The sequence below is a fragment of the Haliotis rufescens genome, unplaced genomic scaffold (genome assembly GCF_023055435.1).
Source record: "Haliotis rufescens isolate VD_foot unplaced genomic scaffold, xgHalRufe1.0.p SCAF_1, whole genome shotgun sequence".
Lineage (NCBI taxonomy): Eukaryota > Metazoa > Mollusca > Gastropoda > Lepetellida > Haliotidae > Haliotis > Haliotis rufescens.
Genome location: NW_025963779.1, coordinates 14,355,430 through 14,371,931, shown reverse-complemented (window position 1 = coordinate 14,371,931; position 16,502 = coordinate 14,355,430). Strand labels below are relative to the sequence as shown.

General features: G+C 41.7%; 1 protein-coding gene across 1 annotated transcript; it reads right to left on the bottom strand.

The window, feature by feature from the left end:
• Positions 1 to 577: 577 nt before the first annotated feature.
• Positions 578 to 10,947, bottom strand: LOC124148710 (orexin receptor type 2-like). Its single transcript, XM_046519960.2, has 2 exons — positions 10,625 to 10,947; positions 578 to 2,443 (listed from the first exon to the last, which is right to left on the bottom strand). The coding sequence occupies exon 2, from the start codon at positions 2,167 to 2,169 to the stop codon at positions 1,027 to 1,029; it is 1,143 nt and encodes a 380-aa protein (XP_046375916.1). The 5' UTR covers positions 2,170 to 2,443; positions 10,625 to 10,947; the 3' UTR covers positions 578 to 1,026.
• Between the last annotated feature and the right edge of the window lie 5,555 nt (positions 10,948 to 16,502).

The following is a 16,502-nucleotide window of genomic DNA, read 5'->3' as shown; positions in this document are numbered from 1 at the left end:
CCCCACCGGTGGCACCCATCACAAACACATGCAAGGGCAATTCAATTATTCACCTAAAAAACGGGAACATGTTGTACAAGTCAAACTAGGGAATTGCATGGGACATCATTTTTGTGACTGATGCATCAAACTGGAAACTGTACTCGACATGCCGACCATAAAACTGAAAGCACTACTGGGGTCTTGAATGTTGCAACCTTGACGCTCTTTGAAATCTTTGTAGGAAGCGCATGCTCTCTTGTACAGAAAACGTTGCGGAATGCAGACACCTAAGGCTGGAGCTGCATATATTGGTATATGTATGTACTTCATAATGCGCATCGAGTTATATTGGCAAATTAATGGCATTGTTATGTCATTTCCCCATATATATATATATATATATATATATATATATATATATATATATATATATATATATATATATATATATATATATATATATCTTACTAGTCACGTTACTGTCACAGAGGTTTAAGAGGTTTTGCATGATAATATTTGTATAACATGTCATATCATCCTCCATAAATGCAGTATACGTTTTAACATGTGAAATGTGACATGTCATTCCATGTGATACAATGGACACGGTCTGTTTATTTCAAATTCAGCTTTGCACAGCGTACATTCAAAGCCTGACTCTATTATCTGTCTATCTAAGCACTCATTTTGTTCTCAACCTGTCAAGAATTGGGGACATATTTGACAACGCTAGTCAAGATTAGCATAATCATATATTTTAGAACACAAATACAATTACCAGTTAAATAATCTGAATACATGTATAAGACCACCGGTATGTTTATTCCTTATGATTATTTGTTACAACCGCAGACCTTAAAAATATGATCATTTCACATTTGAGCTGTCTGTTCAATGATAGAATGATCTTAAATTACGAAGGAAGATGCAAATGCGATAGGACATTTGATATCGTCTTTGTTACTCAAAACAAAACATGTCAAATGTAGGTCTTGACGTCGGACATTGTGATGCTCCGCGTAGAATCCATATTGAACACATTCATCAAGAAAATGATGTAAACGAAGCTTCTTGGGTAATTTGAACACGACGACGTCTACAGCATAGAACAGTATTAAAAAGCCACACACATTCTTCCCTGAACTTGTAGTTGAGGACACCGTATATAATTGGATTAGCCACAGAGTTGACAAAATAGGAACGGATGAATATATTGAATGCAACAAGGGAAGATCCCCTTAAGTCATGGTCGAAGTCTTTTATGATGGCTCTGGTGCACATGAGAGCAAGATGAGGAAGGAAGCTTAACACAAATACAACCGTCACCAGGAATGCAATCACAGTGGTTTTATTCCGTCGCTCGCTCTTCTTGAAACTGCTCATATTGGCAGTTTTATATTGTGGTTCGGAAATATTTTTGTTTGACATTTCTATTGTTGAAACAACCGTATCTGATGCAAAAGAAGCCCGTGCTTTCATATGGATTCTGTGAATCCTTATTGCCTTTAAGATGAACACATATAACACCAAGAGCACAGTCGTTGTGACCAGGAGACCAGCCACCAACACAATGTTATAGATTAGAGGGTACTTTGTACCAATCATTTGATCTGCTGTTGAACAGTCCTTGCCGGTAATGTTTTTAACATCTGTATCCGCAGATCGTATCCCATAGATGAGCAGGGAGGGCCATGAAAATCCAAGTGCAACGAACACAACAACAACAATCCAGATCTTTACATGCTTCACCTTCACCTGGTTAGTTAAAGGGCGGCATACTTTGATGTATCGGTCAATTGCGATACCAAGTAATGTAAATACTGAACACATCGCACAGAAGGTCGTCACAAAGGTTAATAATTTACAAGCAAATACTGAATTAAACATATAGAAGTAACGGACGTCCACAATCTCCGTGGGCATTGCAATCATGCAGCTGATCAGATCAAATATGGCCAGACATGTTATGAGGAAGTTCTGCGTTCCTCGTCTGAATTTGAAGATGAAGACGTAGACAACCATGGCGTTGCCGATGAAACCAACGATCATCAACACTCCTATGTACAGCATGACTGGAAGCAGGGTTATGGCCATAGCGTCATTGACGTCCTCTAGGGTTCTGGTCACATTCAAAGGAGGATCAGTGACGTTCGAGGAAGACGTTGTCTGGTCCATCGTGATAATCATTCCTGTTTAGGCCTTTGGTTGTTCTGAGCGTAGTTTCAGGCAATATTCCAACTATATCACTATTTGGGACACCAGAAATGGGCTTCAAACATTTGATGTAAGAGTTAAAGGTTGGCAGATGAGGAATATTTGAAATATTGCTATGATTCGTAACTAGAACCGTTGTTCAGCAGCATCAGAACCGGATCATCCATTTTCATATCCGTTGTCCATGGAAAGCAGCCAGTGTTTTCACGGCAGGTGGGTATATGACACGATATACGTCCGAACTGACCTGGAAAACATAATGTAACATTAGTTAAACATGCCACGAACAAAACGTTAATCGTTTTTGATTATTTAGAAGGGCTAAACTCTATGGTACGATACTTATCTTCAGGCAAGGTGAAGGGGTGGAGAGGTAGCCTAGTGGTTAAAGCGTTCGCTCATCACGCAAAATGCCCGGGTTCGGTTACCCACATGGATACAATGTTTGAACCCAATTGCTGGTGCTCCCCACCATGATATTGCTGGAATATTGATAAAAGAGGAAAAAAGTTATACCCTCTCACCCGCATCAGTCTAGCTTTCGTTTTCCTAATTGCCCTGCTTCTTTCATAAAAGGGGCACGGGTGGCCCAGTCGTCTAAGGCGTCGCGATTCGCTGTGCAGAGTTGCGTCCTTTGGGCACGCTAGAAACCTATGATTGTGGGTTCGAATCCCTGTTCGCCCCGATTATGTTTCTAGGTTTGTCAGCACCATACCCGTGCTCGTGGGTTTCGCCGAAGTAGTAAACGTCTGAGACCTGTATCACTTCGGGCTCTACTCCCATATTAAGCTGACACGCCGCGATATAACTTGAATACTGTTAAAATCGGCGTAATAACCCAAATCACTCACTCACTCACTCACTCACTCACTCACTCTTGCATAAAAAGACGGGGTTGGGGTTGGGGGTTGTGATCGTAATTATCGACACAACTTTTTTTGAAGCACATCCAGCATGACGTATTTGTAAAAAGATTACCAATATTATACACCACCGCCACCCCTACCAATACCCACCCCACAGCAACCCTCCACTCCGTCAAACAGCCTATCAGGTGATTGGTCCCTAACTCGCTAGAATGACATTGACAGTAAAACATACAGTTATGTCGAGTAGGGATTTTCCGCTACACCTGTAGTACATTGAAACAAGGTTAAAACGAAAACACCACTCAACAAACATTGCGATCATAAATTACATTCACCTTACGTGAGGACGCGACACGAGTGTCGGTGATTCGAATGGGTAACTAGTATATACAAGGCCGTAGTTAACTTTGTTTTGACAGGGGGGGTCATATATTTGTACAACTGTTTTCTATATAAAAAAAATCCAAATAAGGCATATATGCGAAACGATCACATTTTAATAGCTACCAGTCTGAGGTCCTGGTTGACCCAAGCCTTGGGACATCAAATTGGTCGCTGATGCGTCAAATTATGAATGTCCTCTACATGTCTACCATAACCTTTTTGAAAGATTTACTGAGGCCTTGACTGAGCAAAGAGTCGTAAGACACTTTTTACAATGTGTGGCCTGATGATCGAGCCCCGTCGGATTTTGTTCATGGTGTCAGCCACCGGTACGCCTGTCCAGACTGGTGATATAACACGTATATGTATCCGGCTTAAAACAACATTCACTCACTGACTTAGATACAAGACTTTCACCTAAAATGTCTCTTATATATGACAGAAACCAGTTAATGACCATATACTTGCCTTTGACGCCTCCATTAGACGGATACAGCTAACCGCAGAATGAGTGTTGTCATGATTGATTGGGCGTCCACACCCTGCTGTGGTGTGAGCGTCCAGTTTGGAGGCAAATAAGCATTATCATTAATTCAGAGACATGGCGAATCACAGTCATGAGTTTTTCACTGCGCACAAGGAAGTTCTGCATTGTACCTATGCGTCACCAAGTGCATGTTTGTTCACTCACGCGGAGATTTTGTTGTATATGATTATGGAATCGTTTGATGAGGAAAATGTTAATGCATTCCCTCATATTTATCAGTATAATTCCCAAAGTGCTGACGTATATTCTGCTCTAGTTCCTGGTAAATATGAATTTTAATATGAAAGCTGAATATGACGTTCAGGTTCAAATATAACATCCGTTTTCCTTCTGTAATGCTTAACAGTATATGTCCTACCACTGATAATTATACACTCAAATAGTGAGTGAGTTGGATTTAACGCCGCTTTTAACAGTATTCCAGTTATATCACGACGTGTCAGCTTAATGTGGGAGGAAAGCCCGAAATGATGCAGGTCACAGACGTTTACCACTTCGGTGAAACCCACGAGCACGAGTATGGTGCAGACAAATCTAGAAACATAATCGGGGCGAACAGGGATTCGAACCCACAATCATAGGTTTCTGGCGTGCCCAAGGGACGCAACTCTGCACAGCGAATCGCGGCGACTTAAACGACTTGGCCACCCGTGCCCCCTACACTCAAAGAAAAAAGTTACTATGATTATTTACTTTTTATCATGTTTTTAGATGCACATAAATCAAACTCTTCTCTTTTTGTTCAGCATAAATAAATGTTATTCCCATGAAACGGATTTGCTCTCTCCTGGCAAAATGCACTCATACATGTGCGCACCTGTCTCAACAAAATGAAAGCGAAATATTCGAAATAGACCACTGATTAAACTTCACGTGTGTTAGGTGCTTATGAAGCAAACAATAAATCTGCATCCTTCTATATCCCTACACACTTCGCTAAGCAGTTATATACACAACGCAACAGCGTATCGGTTTCGCAAACAGGACTTAGCCTCCCACAGTCAAAGGGTACAGTGAAAGGGGTACCCGTACTTGTCCTCTAAAGCAAAGAGGACACGCTGACTCATGCCACGGTATTCTTTACCACGTGTTCTTATTACCAGCATTAACGTGTTTACCAAGCACGAGATTCACAAAACAGGAAAACAAACGTGACAATGTTGACATTCAACAAGATCATACTTCATATCATAGATCACCAAAACAAACTATATAATCTGTTCCTGGTGTATATTTAGTCTCTGTGTATATTTATATAAACTGCCTGGTAAAAGGATATATACACTTGAAAAATGGATTTGAACAAAACATTACAAACGTTATCAAAACGTTACTGGTTTGATAAAAATCGCCGAAACAGTACACACGTATGGTCCAAAACACTACTATGAAACCTGTATCAAATACATCACCATCGAATAACCATTTCTTGTTTGTTTTATTTTAGCCACCATCAAACATGGGTGTGTATGTTTTAGGGCGGCAATGTATTTCTCCGTACTAGACAATAATCGAATGTACAGTGTGATCATGAAAAAAATTAAGCAATCCCATGGTTCACACTGTTATAAGTTAATTAACTGTTGAGTTTAGTATTAGGTATCATTCCAACCAGATAGATATATGTATTTTACACGCTTCCTTTCAAATGGACACAAACCAAATCCATGAAGCATTTCTTTATTTAACACAAAACCCATATCAATGAATAATGAGAATGTGGATGTAGAAATGGATTTTGTATCGTAGTTAATGTAGAAAATAAGCGTTAAGACTTCTTGTACACCTTGATACTTCAATTATACATCTAAATTAAAAACGTTTTCATAAAGAAAATTAAATAATTCTAAACTTTTAATGACAATGACAATGACAAATTGTTTATTTTTGTCTCATCGGAGATACAGGTTATAGGCATATACATTATTATAAAAGTACACTATAAAGTATCTCTGCCACCCATGATGTTGGTTATAAGAGACCATACATAATACATAGTAAAACAAATTGAGTTAAAACATAAAAAGCAATATAAATATATATGGTGTTATCGGTAGTGAGGTTTTCTTCGGACAGCCATTTTGTAGCACATACTACCTAGTGTTGAAATAATATTATAATCATTTAAAATATATACAAGCTCAATATTATTATTCAAGTGCCATTTGTGGGGTTAAATACTTGTGGAAGGTGGGTAACACGGATATTATCATAAAGTGAGCAGTGGAGGAGAAAGTGAGTTTCATCTTCTACACATCCAGGGCAATATTTACAAAAACGTTGGTTAACTGGCACAGGAGGATAAGAATAATTTAATTCTCTCATGTTATACCCTCTCCTCCCACTAACCCCCTTCCGTGATCAGAGACGTTAATGTCCTTGTCATCAATTGCCGTGTACCATGGCACCCACAATAGAGGACACTTCTGGCCGTCATGCGTTGCTTTGTTTGTCAGTGTACAATGGAGATTGAGTGATCTGCACTCAAGCTTGTGTGAAATCCAAGGGTAGGTATGCTGATATCATCAGGAAACGTCACAACAGTTAATGTGTAGGGTCACGGGCTGCGGGGCTATGGTATTTATATCGGTTTTATTGACGGGCGTAGCATGATGTTACATTTTAGTGACACACACAAACACACACACAGACACACAGACACACACACGCACGCACGCATGCACGAACTCACAGACACACATTTGATGAAATCCTAGAATCAATGCAACGCTATTTTGTCTTTTACACTGAGCGGAGAGATAGATAGATAGGCAGACAGATAGACAGATAGATAGACAGATAGGCAGACGGACGGACAGGCAGACAGACAGACAGACAGACAGACAGACAGACATACTGACAGACAGACACACAGACAGACAGGCAGACACACACACACACAGACAGACAGGCAGGCAGGCAGGCAGACAGACAGACAGACAGACAGACTCACAGACAGACACACAGACAGACAGGCAGACAGACAGACAGACATACTGACAGACAGACAGACAGGCAGGCAGGCAGGCAGACAGACATACTGACAGACAGACAGGCAGGCAGGCAGGCAGGCAGACATGCAGACAGTAGACAGGCAGACAGACAGGCAGACGGACGTACAGACAGACAGACAGGCAGGCAGGCAGGCAGGCAGGCAGGCAGATAAACGCTGACATGTCTGCACAGACGAGTTATCCCAAACACGTATGATTGATCGCAGTGACGCACACTGTAAACGGACAGGAATGTGTCGTGGATATATTTGTTGTGTTCATGACATCGCCATCAAATATGATTGAAATGGAAATAGAGTTATTACATTTATGGCTGAGCTAGCTGTCGATAACGACACTTATTGCGCGAGAGTCACTATTCTACAGCACGATAACAATGAATGCGAAATTGCATTTCTGTTGCTGTTGTTCACAATAGAGTGAATGACCTGCCCTCATACAGCGTTCAGACATTTCGTACATTCTTTGAGTGATTAACGTTCATGTGAGCAATATAGTGGCTCAGTATGTCCATCACAGTGCTATGGTCATAACTAAATACATACATGGTCTATATGATTCACAGGGACAAATACATGATGTATTTTAATCAAACATTGAAATGAGTCCGTATGTGCATGCATGTGTTATGGTGGTTATAAAAAATACACATGTTTAAAGGATTCATCGGGACAAATATTTCAATCAAGCGTTATAATTTTAGATGAATGGAGTCTTCGCGTGTATGAAAATGTTATGTTTGTTCTTAACACCAGCTACATATATATTTATTGTTTTCAAGCAATTTGTCCTTAAGAGGCGAATGGATCGGGTGGTCAGGTTCGGAGATTTCCTTCGTAACAGCAACCATTGTTTTATATGGTTACCCAATGTACGTTGGATATTGATGGACACAGTAGCTTCCCATTATACATGATTTTCTTGGTGAACAGTTTAATGCGTGACCTGCTAACTGTGTGTCATAATATCTGACGGTGTGGTTCGATGCTCATCCTGTCAACCATTGGTTTGTCTGACTCATGCCCAATTGTACAGACCCCTATGATATAGCTGGAATGTGGCTGGCAAAGGTTAGCATTCACTGTTTCTCTTGTACCATTCTACATAATGTACAGTACATAAACATATATATAATAAACAGCCACCATAACTGTATTTCCATATTCATTTTTCAGCATGACGCTATCACATGACTACATTTGTTTTTAACGACAGTTGCATACATATCTTTTTTTTATCTTGACCTTCAAATTAAAGACATTAAAACATGTTAATAATATATACAAAAGCAAAATAAGACTTCTTTGTCATATAAATACGCTCCCAACATAACTTCCTTCCATCTTATGTAGACATTAAGCGAATTGGTGTTCAGTTGGGTTAAAGAACTTTCTGGACTTGCTAAGATTGTTATGATTGAGTAATAATTTCAAGAAACATTTTTTGAGATATATATGGATTATATACCTTGAAAGGGAAAGATATTTTTTGTGACTCTATTTTACCCAAATACACATTTACGGCACAAAACTACATTGGTCTATCTTCACAGGTGATTTATTGTGTACACAGAATCAGATCTTTAAGATCATCATAATTATTATTATATTTCAATGATCGATACATTTATTGATAATTGTGTATGCGTGTACAGATTAATTTATTGTATTTTTATATAAACTATGCATCTTCTAACGTTTTATATGATTGTATTTAGTTATTGGTATAAATATGAGAAAATATAAACGCATACTCTATTCTGTGATTAGGATGCTGATGTGTCACAATGTAGACGTTTATCCTGCATGTTATGTAAAACACTAATTGTTATCTCATGTGTGGTTGTGTGTTATTCACTTGGTTGTCCTTCACAGGTAGAACTAGACACGGTGTTGCTATGCAGGTGGCGTCATTGTTATGGTAATAGTTTGCATTTGAGATACATAACATACCCTGTGCGTTGTCAGGAAGCGGGACAAAAAGATATGTTCACGGGTTCATAATATTGTAAGACCCTGATTAAATGCTCCGTCGAGTTAACCACTCGGGACGTTCGACATTGCGGGTGGAATTTCAGATATGCCTGCCTACAATTGTGTTATTGTGCCACAATGATGGACAAAATAATCTAAGGAATGACTTGCTAAATTATATTGTGTTTTACCATAAATCCCCGAGGCGTGATAGATGAGTTATGAAAGAGCACATGACATAAAATGTGACATTGTTGAAGAATGTCACCTGTTAAAATATACTGCCAGGCAAAAGAAAGTATACACTTGATAAAAAAATTACAAACGTTATCAAAACGTCACTAAGCTAAACTGTGATAAACTCATTGATATCATGCATGTAATATCGCCTGTGATACCCGTATCAAAAACATCACCATTGAATAACCATATCTTGGATTTCATTAATACACCCAATCAAACATGGGTGTCTACTTTTCTCTCCCAGGTTTAGTTTGGCAATGTAATATTAAACAATCCATACCTTAACATCGCTACACGACAAAAATCCAGACACTGAAAAATGTAATTTATGGATACATGAGGTTTCATTTTATTATCTTAACAATAGAACTGCCGCCCCATCAAACCTTAACCTGGGCGTGATGGAGTGTATTAATGTATTTCGTAACCTCTAAAACTAAATAGCATGAAATGCTAAATAAGCTTGATGTAGTCATATCCCCAGGAAACAAGGTTCACCATCATTAAACTCAACAGCATCAATACATGATGGCAGTTGTGATCACTGAAGTGAACGCTGAATCCCACGGTTTGGGATTTGTCTTGCTATCCATGTCACACAGAACATCTATCGTGTGAACCGCAATTTATAATATGTTACGACCTTTCAAATAATGTTAAAATAAAGAAGACGTATTATCGTTGAGTATTTGAGTGAGTATGGTTTTACGCCGCGTTAACAATACCCCAGCAGTATCTCGACGGGACATACCAGAAGTGGCTTCACATTGTACCCATAATCGTCTTATTCAAGTGTGATAGTATTACTTTCGGTACACTCACCCCCACTCCACACCCCACACCCCACACCCCACACCGCACTCCCCACTCCCCACACCAACTACCCCACTACCCCCCTTCCCCACACCCACTACCCCACTACCCCACTACCCCACACCCCACACCCCACACCCCACACCCACTACCCCACACCCCACAACCCACAACCCACACTTCATCCCAACCCACACCACCCCACAAACAAAACAGTATCTGAGGCATATCAGAGTAATTATCGGTAATATATAAATTTTCAGCATTTCAACTAAAATCATTACTCTGATGTTCTTCATCCATATATGAGACTGAACAAGCCATCGACAATGGTATTATATTCAATACAAATTACCACAACAATGAGTTTTAAAAAACTTAAGGTAAGTGAATCTTTATATTGTAACATCATAAATTAAAAGTCGGGTTAACTTCAGTTTGAAGTGTAAGTGGAGGTATAGAGGTAAATTCAGCCCTCTTTATATTCATAGTATGACCTCGTATCCTAAACGATCATTATCAACATTGACACAATAGGTCCAGCTTTGTATCCGGCATGCTAAATGTGACAACTATTTCATTTACCTGTATAGGCTTGGTCTTTGAGCCATCGGTGATGAGGAAATCTATAGTGGTAAACCCGTCCAGTGCGATGCAGACATTAGGGTGTCAGTGTATGTTTAAACTCACAAGAATCGTGACACCTGTACAACATACGTACATTCAGGTAATATGTCATTAGCCCACGTAAAACCCTCCTGTCTGTTTCGTCTCCTCTCAGCCCAACAGCATGAAGTATGACCGGTGTAAATCATACTTGTTACTCTACCGGATCTAATATTCTAACCCCCTTTTCCTGGTAAGGATCTCTATTCATTCTCTATGAATGTAGTCCCAGTTGGACTTTGCTGTGCATTTCTAGCGACCAGTGGAGCTTGACACGTATGACCTGAAATTAGAGCTGTCGTATATTAAGACCAATAATGCGTTATCCGTGAGAGGGGCGAGGCTGCATTTAACTACAACCCAGATCATGGATAATGGGTTAACTATTGTTGTGTTTTCTTCATTCTGACGACTGAGGGTCACTGCTGTAGGCATAACATTTTTAACGATTTGAAGTAACAATGATTTATATTTGTGTCAAGATGAGACCTTCGGGTGATCAGATATACGTATGCAATAAACGACGTAGGTGAGTATCAATGTCTGCAACCAACGTTCTAGTCTGTAAAAAGACATCGTATTTAGTAATCGATACACTAGGGTTTTAAGACGGATGTTGGTTAAGTGCGAGCGGTTTGCCCTTCCCTATCAATACAACAACCGCTTATCCACACTGCACCTTGACTCAGTCCCTCCTCTGTATCGCCTTACATTCAATATATAATTTGAATCGAATAATGGATGTGCCTTTGGAATGTGTGTTCCCTAATTATATGGAAATGTCCGGGTTCTATTCCCATACGTGTGTACGATCAGTGAGGACAAAGACGACTTGTTTTCCTGAGAGGAGGATGTTTACGTGAACACGGGCGTTCTCAATACAACGTTATGATTATTCAGAGGCATGTCTTATTGTTAGGGTTTTCTAGTTTTCAAGTTGTAGGTCACGAACAGCTGCGTACTAAACATCTACATTGTGAAAGAGATAAATACATCCGGGCATGTATAGGACGCGGAGTAAACAATATAGAGTGAAAGTGAGTTTTTAATACCGTGTTTAGCAGTATTTATTTATTAAATAAGGGGCGCATAACAAGGAAGTTTAAGGCTCTGGTGAAACTGATAGCATGTAGGTTGGTGTTGACGTACTCAAATCTATAATCATGAAGCCGGAATATGGCCCAAAACGCGAGATCCGTCCAACTATAGGTCACAACACGGCGCACAGCGGTGTACATTCGGAAGCTGTCACCTAAAGTTCGATGCATATGACAATGTCGCACGTTCTACTACAATGTGGGGCACGAGTGGCCTAGTCGTCTAAAGCGCCGCAATTCGCCGTGAAGAGTTGCGTCCCTTGGGCACGCCAGAAACCTATGATCAGGGGTTTAATTCCCGGTCCCCCACGATTATGTTTTTAGATTTTCAGCGCCATGACCGTGCTCATGGCAAGGCCGTAGTTAACCATTTTGACAGGCGGGGGAGCAAATATCACTTGTCCCCAACTCAAATACTATTTTCTATAAAACAATCCGGAGTGTTTGTGTGTGTGTGTGTGTTTGAGGGGGGGGGGGGGGGGGGGGGGTATTCACAAAAGTGATAAACGTCTGCATCACTTCGGCCTTTCCTTCCACATTAATTTAACACGCCGTGATATAACTGGAATACTATTCAAAGCGGCGTTATACCCAAATCACTCACTCACTCTAATACAATGTACAAGACGGGGAGGTTGGCCTTGGGTAGCCTAGTGGTTGAAGCGATCACTTGTTACGTCGAAGACCCGGGTTCGATTCCCCCCAATACGATGTGTGATGCACATGCTGGTGTCTCCGTCTTGATATTGTTTGAATATTGCTAAATGTAGCTTAAAACCCAACTCCCTCAATCACTCACTCAATACAAGACTATGATGTAGAGTTGGTAAGTGAGTTCTACAGTGTTTTATCCGACCACATAACACCGCTGACACCGCGAATAGATCCTTACAAACTGTGCATGATATTGTCGTTTTTTTCTACCTGGGATCTCAGCGATCAGAACAGGCCCGCAATACGCCGTGCTAGACAACGTTATACGTTGGGGTCGGGTGATTATATTGTGCGAGCTGGCTATGGCGTGTCAATGTAACCGGCGACATGGATCTTGTTCACATGTTTGATCAAGTTTCGATACCTTGGTAGCTTTAATAGTTCTGACTGCGATGTAAAACAACATTCACTCACTCAGACTCTCACTCCACCAGCAATGACATTCAGCAACAGGCGATGTGGTATAATGATCCTGTATATACATGGTGGAGAATATAAAACTAACTGCGAATACTTCAGCCGCATGTATTTGGTGTATTGGTGTATTGGTCCAAAGGGCAGAAATCGTTGAACAGAAGCCTCAGCCTTGTTGCTGGTTCCGCTTTGGTATGTGCACATATTGTGAGCTGCTGGAGACTAGACAATTGTTTAGCTACATCCGCAAAAGGAGAAAATTGTCATCACGACTAGGAGCCTAAAAACAGCGAGAAGCACAATTATTTTGTTGAAGCATTATCTGGAACAATTTATTGTTTTCGATAAAACCCAAGCCCCCACGTGTTTAACATCAACGCTGTCAACGTTGTCATCTACAAATAACTTCAGAATACAAAACCCTGACTAATGGCTGACGTCGTATTGTAAACATTGCATATCTACATCCTTCACGCCCACGTCTTGAATAAAAGCGACAAAACCCTTTCCATATTCATACTATTAGGAAAGTATAGTACAGTAAACTACGGTTATAACGAACACGCTAATAACGAACTGGCGGATATAACGAACTGGTTTTTAGGTCCCTGCCATTTGCTGTATATATGCTTATAACGAATTACGGTTATAACGAACTAGAATTTGTGGTCCCTTTGAGTTCGCTATAACCGTAGTCTACTGTAATTGACAGACACGGGTGCAGTAATCTGTGTCTAAAACACTCTCAATTCGCGTCGAATGCATGGTATTACTTTTGTCTATTCTCATGAGCAGTAGCGCATTAACACATAAAACTAAGGTCATATGTGGCGTCATCCGGCTTACTGCTTACTACTCATACCTAGTGTCACCGTCAGGGGCGGTCGGGTAGCCTAGTGGTTAAAGCGTTCGCTCGTCACGCCGAAGACCCGGGTTCGATTCCCGACATGGGTACAATGTGTGAAGCCCATTTCTGGTGTCCCCCGCCGTGATATTGCTGGAATATTGCTAAAAGCGGCGTAAAACCATATTCACTCACTCACTAGTGTCACCGTCCACACAAAAATATTTCAGAAATCTGTGGAATATCAAGGCGATGATGATGCAAACGAGATCATATCAAAGAACATTTAGAAAACACTCTAAAACCATAGCGTTTCCCCCACAGACGTAAACTTATCAATCAGGAAAATAGTCCGTCACAATCTGACCTTGGTTCATCACTATGGAGTAGCCAATCACGGACCTGGAATTCGATCTCACACACATGTTTAACACTGATCATCTCAAATGAGTGTCTCACTCACAGGTGTGTTAGAAAAAACTTGGATCTTCTGTGTGAAAAGAATTCATCCTTTTCATGTTCGATATGATTATATACGGTGATGCAGGCTTTCTCCTGACACACTGACGTTATGCCGACACGCCCTGATATTACTGTCAGAGAGTTCAAAACAGCGTTACCAACTCAATCACGTTTACCTTTGATGACATATGTTCGCGTGAAACGCTTTGTTCTTCATGTAATTGAACATATATTAAACTCAATCGTTTCGTGACATGCATACATAAAAATACGTGATTCTCACCGGCATCCTTTAAACTTTAATCAGATATCCTTTAAGTATTCTTCCACTGCGGGGACATCAAGAATAGGTTTCTCTCATTGTACCATTGGGAGCCCAACCCGGATCAAAGGTGTGACGAGACTACACTCTAAGGACCAGTCTACCTCACTGCCCCCAATGAACTAAAGACAACTAGTGATTTCGGTATATAGAGAGGTATATATTTAATCGGTACACTAGGCAGATTTTCGTCTTCCTTTACATCAACTTGAACATGATGACAGATGCAATTCAAACAACAAACCTTCACCGGACATGTATTAAACCAAACATAAGTCATCTTAAATCGGTCGTGGAGTTTATTCCGTGGTACAAAAGCTGTAAAATCTTAGGCGTAAAATCATAAATGCTGCATTTTGTCTAAAGAATTTTCAAAACTATGACACTAATAAGTATACAGTATACGCTAAAGAAATGGATTGTCATTCACAAGCAGTTTCAGTATTAACATTACAACTTCATGGCAGTTTGCGTGTTACATACAGTAACTATAATCATCAATAGGTTTATACAGCGAAACTCCCTTGTTCCAAATGGTACTAATCCAAACAAAATTATCCGGTTTACGAAATTTCCGGATTTACCAATTTCCTTTTAAATATATATTTAGCGTATGCTTCAAACACTGTATATTCACAGAGACACCTGGTTACTTCGGAAACCCCGCTTTGTGGCGAATCGCCACAAAGCGGGGTTTCCGGAGTAACCGGGTGTCTCTGTTGTCCGCCACAAAGCGGGGTTTCCGGAGTAACCAGGTGTCCCTGTAGCCCGCCACAAAGCGGGGTTTCCGGAGTAACCAGGTGTCTCTGAGGCCCGCCACAAAGCGGGGTTTCCGGAGTAACCAGGTGTCTCTGAGGCCCGCCACAAAGCGGGGTTTCTGGAGTAACCGGGTGTCTCTGTGGCCCGCCACAAAGCGGGGTTTCCGTAGTAACCGGGTGTCTGTGGGAGGCGAATCGCCACAAAGCGGGGTTTCCGGAGTAACCGGGTGTCTCTGTTGTCCGCCACAAAGCGGGGTTTCCGGACTAACCAGGTGTCTCTGAGGCCCGCCACAAAGCGGGGTTTCCGGACTAACCAGGTGTCTCTGAGGCCCGCCACAAAGCGGGGTTTCTGGAGTAACCGGGTGTCTCTTTGGCCCGCCACAAAGCGGGGTATCCGGAGTATTCGGGTGTCTCTGAGGCCCGCCACAAAGCGGGATTTCCGGAGTAACCAGTTGTCCCCGTTTGCCCGCCACAAAGCGGGGTTTCCGGACTAACCAGCGGGGTTTCTGGAGTAACTGGGTGTCTCTGTGGCCCGCCACAAAGCGGGGTTTCCGGAGTAACCGGGTGTCCCTGTTGCCCGCCACAAAGCAGGGTTTCCGGACTAACCAGCGGGGTTTCTGGAGTAACCGGGTGTCTCTGAGGCCCACCACAAAGCGGGGTTTCCGGAATAACCGGGTGTCCCTGTTGCCCGCCACAAAGCGGGGTTTCCGGACTAACCAGCGGGGTTTCTGGAGTAACCGGGTGTCTCTGAGGCCCACCACAAAGCGGGGTTTCCGGAGTAACCGGGTGTCTCTGAGGCCCGCCACAAAGCGGGCTTTCTGGAGTAACTGGGTGTCTCTGTGGCCCGCCACAAAGCTGGGTTTTCGGAGTAACCGGGTGTCCCTGTTGCCCGCCACAAAGCAGGGTTTCCGGACTAACCAGCGGGGTTTCTGGAGTAACCGGGTGTCTCTGAGGCCCACCACAAAGCGGGGTTTCCGGAGTAACCAGTTGTCCCTGTTGCCCGCCCCAAAGCGGGGTTTCCGGACTTACCAGCGAGGTTTCTGGAGTAACCGGATGTCTCTTTGGCCCGCCACAAAGCGGGGTTTCCGGAGTAACCGGGTGTCCCCGTTGCCCGCCACAAAGCGGGGTTTCCGGACTAACCAGCGGGGTTTCTGGAGTAACCGGGTGTCTCTGAGGCCCACCACAA